At 34.7% G+C, this 5,471-nt stretch overlaps 1 protein-coding gene across 1 annotated transcript in view; it reads right to left on the bottom strand.

The window, feature by feature from the left end:
• Positions 1-106: 106 nt before the first annotated feature.
• Positions 107-5,471, bottom strand: part of LOC111406324 (GDSL esterase/lipase CPRD49-like) — a 12,720-nt gene continuing 7,355 nt past the window's right edge. Inside the window, exons 2-6 of the mRNA XM_023035712.1 lie at positions 4,588-4,665; positions 4,166-4,306; positions 3,040-3,116; positions 2,793-2,942; positions 107-497 (exon numbers count right to left, since the gene is read on the bottom strand). Coding sequence (XP_022891480.1) covers positions 278-497; positions 2,793-2,942; positions 3,040-3,116; positions 4,166-4,306; positions 4,588-4,665 — 666 coding nt within the window. The 3' untranslated portion in view covers positions 107-277. The remainder of the gene's footprint in view (positions 498-2,792; positions 2,943-3,039; positions 3,117-4,165; positions 4,307-4,587; positions 4,666-5,471) is intronic.

Here is a 5,471-nt window from a genome sequence, read left to right as displayed (position 1 = left end):
GTGAAAACCTTTTACAAAGTTCAGTGACCATTTGAGTAATTCACTCTGAAAAACTTGATTAAGTTTGTCATGCTATATCATACCTTGAGTGCTTCGGCCAATAATCTTTCGTCCCCTTTCAACCAAAAAGGAAAATATGGCATCTCATATTTACTAGCAACAAACTATGGGAATTTGAGAGTCCAAATAATCTTGTACGAAATACAATCTGGGCAATAAAAATAGCATGAATTTGACAAGTCAATTCTGAGAATAAACTCTTTTTCTAGTATGGGCACTAAATATTAACCCACTCATTATGTGAACGGCTAAGAACACCAGAAATATTTACGGTGGTTTTGCCATCAGGACCAACAGTATAATATGGTGAATCCTCTGAAAATTCAGCTGGCATTGACATCCAGTAGAGACTTGGTTCCCAGTCAGCATCTTTGAGGGCCTTCAGTATCTCCTTTGCTACAATTTTCGACCCTTCACTCGACAAATGGATTCCGTCGCTGAGGAGAGGAGACACAACAGCTAAAAACCAAACATCGATTTGAATACGGCAATTGTTAACTAATAGAAGAACACATGGACAGGTAAAAGTGTATCATTTCATTGTTAAAAATTGTGAGAAGATAGAACCAGCTGCCAGTAACATATTGGGATGGTCAACAACATTGGAACATAACAAAACATTGAAATGAAAGTCAGTACAGACAAATGCATATAGCTTAATTCCTTCTCCTTTTTGACCCATAGGAGTTGGAGGGAATACGGGGAGGGGATTTGATCTCAGGACCTCCAAGTTAGCAGTTGGAACCTTTACTTAATTCCTTCATCCATCATTGTGTATCAGATCATGAAATTGGTCCATCTTAATGCAAATGCATGAATTGAGATGAATGGACTGAATATAAACGTCAATTGTAAGCTACATCTTGAATAATCAACGTAATATCCAGGGGATTGAGTGGTACCCAGGAAACGTGGTTAACGTTTAAGCATGAAGCAGAATGGATATTCAATTGACAATAATGGCCTGATGTCGTGACTTGGTTGTAATATTGGACAATATCTGCATCATAATAACCTCCCCATGGAGATCTATGAGTGAAATGATGGCTTTAAAAAAAAAAAAAAAAAAGACAGGAAGTCATTATCATCTGATGTGAAAAGTTTCAAGAGTTTATGCGTGCAAGTATTCTCCCTAAACTGAGGAAATCTCCTCTCATATGAGGCCATTAATACCGTTGATTCTTGGGACAACGTGTCAAGAAAGAAACAGCTGATTAAGTTAAAAAGCCCTTTACAGTTTTAAACTACTTATTTGTCATGATTTATATTAGTGAATTTGTACGAGGACGTTAAGATGGATGTGTCGGCATACAGAAAAGGGGTAACCAAGTGGAAGCAGCACTGGCTGAGGATAATTTGAGGAAATGGCGACTAGGTGGTTCCCCTACAAGGTTTGCAAATTAAAGATGAATTCTTGAATTCTTTTGATTATGTTACCTTCAGTTAAAAAAGGCAACCAAATCAACATATGCAGATGTTCGTGAACGAACAAGCTAGGAACAGTTAAGATGGGGTGAACGAGGTCGATAGGAAAGTCAAATTAGATGACTAGAATTCAATGGTAGACTTGATTGGGAAGTGTTTCCAGATGGGATTGACGTTCTTGATGATTACTTGGAGTGTATAGCATGAAAAACACCCAACAAGTTCATGTTGCTTGAATAAAATTCGTCCAGTCTGCACAGTATCAATCAGTACTATATGTGCTACAATCAAAAGTTCTGACGCTAAAACAGAATTAATAAAGAAAGAAAAGTATGTACTTAACTATCATATAAATCAATAGATTAAATCTTGAATTTTAGGCAAGGTATTTCCAATATAAGTGAGTAAATGACTCACAATGAGAAGCTAAGGTTATTTTGTACATTCAGAAGGTCCTAATGTCACCATCTCTAGATTTATAAATAGCGTAAATTAACTGTGGGTTTTACTTTAGACTTACTTGAGTTTTTAGAGGAAGCATAGTATAAACAAGGCATTAAAACTCGAAACATGCCTTTGCTTTTACCCTGTGAGATGTGCGCTTCACCCACATTTTTTTTGACAGTCCCTAGTAATGGATCTCAGTCCGCTGTTCCTAAAACATCAAATGGACCAAATCCCCAATCACTTTTAACCCTAACTCGAAGAGGATATATAGTGGGTGAGATATTCTTAATGGCAGAGATGTATTCGAAAAATAATACTTGCTCTCGGCATAAATTTTAAAAAGTGTATAGCAATTTATTTCTTATAGTAGTTAGCAGTCTTCAAGCTAAATATTTCCCATTTTCATTTGGTAAATTTCCATCCATATTAAAAATCTTTATATCTAACTAGAACAAGTATTGGTGAATAATTAAGACATTGATTTCTACAATTCACAATTACTGAAATTTCTCTCCCAAAAATTTCTAAGTATCTTGTTTACTCTCCTCACTTTACTGTTCTAGATCAAATCTGTTGGGATTAGTTTACCAAGTTAATAGTGTATTCCGTTCTTGATGTGAGAGGCGATGTATGGATATCCCTGGAATCCAGTAGGCCCTAACCTTAAATGAGACTGGAAAGGAGGGATCCCACCCAATTATTCAGTTTTCATGTTTATAACTCAGTCCATCTAATTAAAGGCGAACATGAATTATAAAAGAGATGCACAGTTGATGAATCAGAACAAAAAATAAAAAATAAAAAATAAAATAAAAAAGATCGTTCACTTTATCAAAGGGAAATGATAGGTAGAAACTTACAGAAAGCAAGCTGCTTCCCAATCATCTCTTTGCTGAAACGCAGTCCAAAGATTGATGACTTTAACATCCAATACTCTACACATCTCTACTAAAGCTTCAGCATAAATTCCACATAACTCATTTGTCCGTTCTTGATCGTCCAATGCATTACTGATTTTGGGTGATAAACCAGATGTAGTTAGCTATTCAAATAGGTAAAGCATTGCCAACAAGCTAATAAACTAAACTCAATTTAAGTTTGGATTACCCAAAACATTCACGAATTTTTGCCTCATTTACAGGAGGACAAGTAAGAAAGATCAGCCGTGTCTTCTCTGAAAGATTCTGAAAATAATGCAAACTAGTGTCAGAGTATGTGATCCTGATATAGATGGAAACAAAGAAGAAAAGAGTCTGCGGGCTTATAGTTTCAAATTATGCAGTATAAATTTTGCTCAAAGTCCTTTGTAACTGTAACTTTCCACCAATTTTTCTGGAGGGCTTCCCTAGGTTCACTGAAAAGAAAAAATGCCCATTCGACGATAGAAAAAATAAAGATAACAACAAAGAACAGATTTATGATTGTTAGTAACGGGTTAAACATAGTAATATGTGCTAGCATGTCCACATTGCCTTGATAGTTGATACAATTGAGGTATGCCCTGTATAAACTGAACAGAAATTTCACATTGTAAGCCGGTTTTATAGTGATAAATTCGGCCCCATGGACTTTAACATGGTATCGTAGCAGAAGGTGTATATCAGGGATGGGTCAAGTTTGCATCTCCTGCCCCGTGTTTAGGGGAAGTGCCTTGAGAATCTAGCTTGACAGTGAGAGATAAGTTAGAATGTCACACAGGCCACATCACCTGGGAACAAATGAGATGCGCAATGTATAAGGTGAATTGGTGAAGGCAAAACTCACATTGTAACCCGGTTTTATATTAATGAGTTAGATTCATAGACCTCACAAATGAGAATATTAATAACTGGGAAGTTCCTAAAGTAACACCATTACATCTATAGCAAGAAATTGAACTTCAACATTAATGAGAGAAGATCCTACGCAGTTGCAAAGCCTATGATCCCCCTATAGGGCCTTAATGTTAAAAATGGTATGCTTGAGGTAAATGCTGAGGAACTGCCTCCAAGATTAATATAATGCCATTTAAATTAAAGGACAAATGAAAAGCATCTAGCTTAACGTCTGAAGTTTAATAATTTTACCGGAGATTGGAAAAAGTGATCTGCCATTTTTTTTCAAGGTTCAGTTCTGTACAGGAGTCTAGAAGCTGACTATCCTTAAAAAATAGTCAAGTTATATAATTGATGCATTGGTTGAAACTTCAGATAAATAACTACGTAAAATAGTATAGCACCAACACTCAAGTTACCTTGAGATGAACAGCAATCTTTTTCATGTTTTCAACATATTCAGGAAGAGGAACATGAGCACCAAGGCCACTTGGGTGAGGTTTCATTGCATCATTGCCCCCAAAATATACTATAACCAGCGAAGGCTGAACAGCTGCATCCTAAATGTGGACCATAAAGAATAACATCTTGTTGAATGTGAATTAATAGGAAAAAAATGGAAGATAGTTCGCTGTAGAAATAATTAATATCTCGATGAAAGAAAAAAATTAATATGGTATTGGGATCTCAGAATTGGATTAATTTTTGGGGTATAAGACCTCTTTTGTAATTAAGCTATTTTCTGTCAAATTACTAGCTAGTTTCAGAAAATTGAATGAATGATTATGGACACTGCTGCTATATTTGAACTTCACTATAAGCATTACCAAACATATGATACCTTTGGAAAAACCTGATCCAAAACTTGAAGAGCAAGTCTTGAGTTCCATCCAGAATATCCTCGCAGTACTATATCAGCCTAGATCATTTGCCATGGAAACCAATTTTAATTGGATATACATATTTTATTGAAGTCAAAAAGTAAAAATAAAATAAGAAGTTATCGAAGTGACATTTGAACAGTCAAACCATCAAAAATATGAAAATTTACAAATAAATTTATATGATTAAGAATTACATTATCCCTCTGTGAGAATATCCAACTACAACTATATAAGCAAAATAACAATGCAAAAAGCTAAGCCCTTTTCCTAATAAATTTAGGATCAATTAAATGAATACTTTTCCACCATTTAGATTGATCAAAAACTATCATCATAAGAGAATAGATATATAAAAATTTAATTTTAACTTTGTACATTTTGAAAACATGCAATCCTCTTAGCTTCTCTCCATTTCGTAAAAATCACCATAGTCTTATGTATTTCATTCTCTCAGGTCCTTGTTACTTATAACAATCAAGCATAAAACCTGAATAATCATTGTTTAGACAACATGATCCTCTGTTTCAATTCCACTATTATTTGCATCTAGACTAAAAAAGCCATTTCATATATTGTCTTACTACTCCCTAATTTAAAGCCTTTAGATTCTGAAGTACAATTCCAAAGTTTCAACGTACGACGTATCTCCCTTCCTCTTAGTCTCATTGACTAGATAGCAAATAGTATACACTAAAATTACTTGTAGTCAATATTTTTTGTATCCTTGTTAGTGACTCAAGCAAGAAGATAAGGAGTTGTTGGAGAACAACATTGGCTCAAGCCTATTCTAATGGTAATTCTATTGCAACAACACATTCTAAATCTTATTGTTGAATTTTAT

The sequence above is a fragment of the Olea europaea genome, chromosome 1 (genome assembly GCF_002742605.1).
Source record: "Olea europaea var. sylvestris chromosome 1, O_europaea_v1, whole genome shotgun sequence".
Classification (NCBI taxonomy): domain Eukaryota; kingdom Viridiplantae; phylum Streptophyta; class Magnoliopsida; order Lamiales; family Oleaceae; genus Olea; species Olea europaea.
This window is presented reverse-complemented; position numbering and strand designations above follow the sequence as displayed.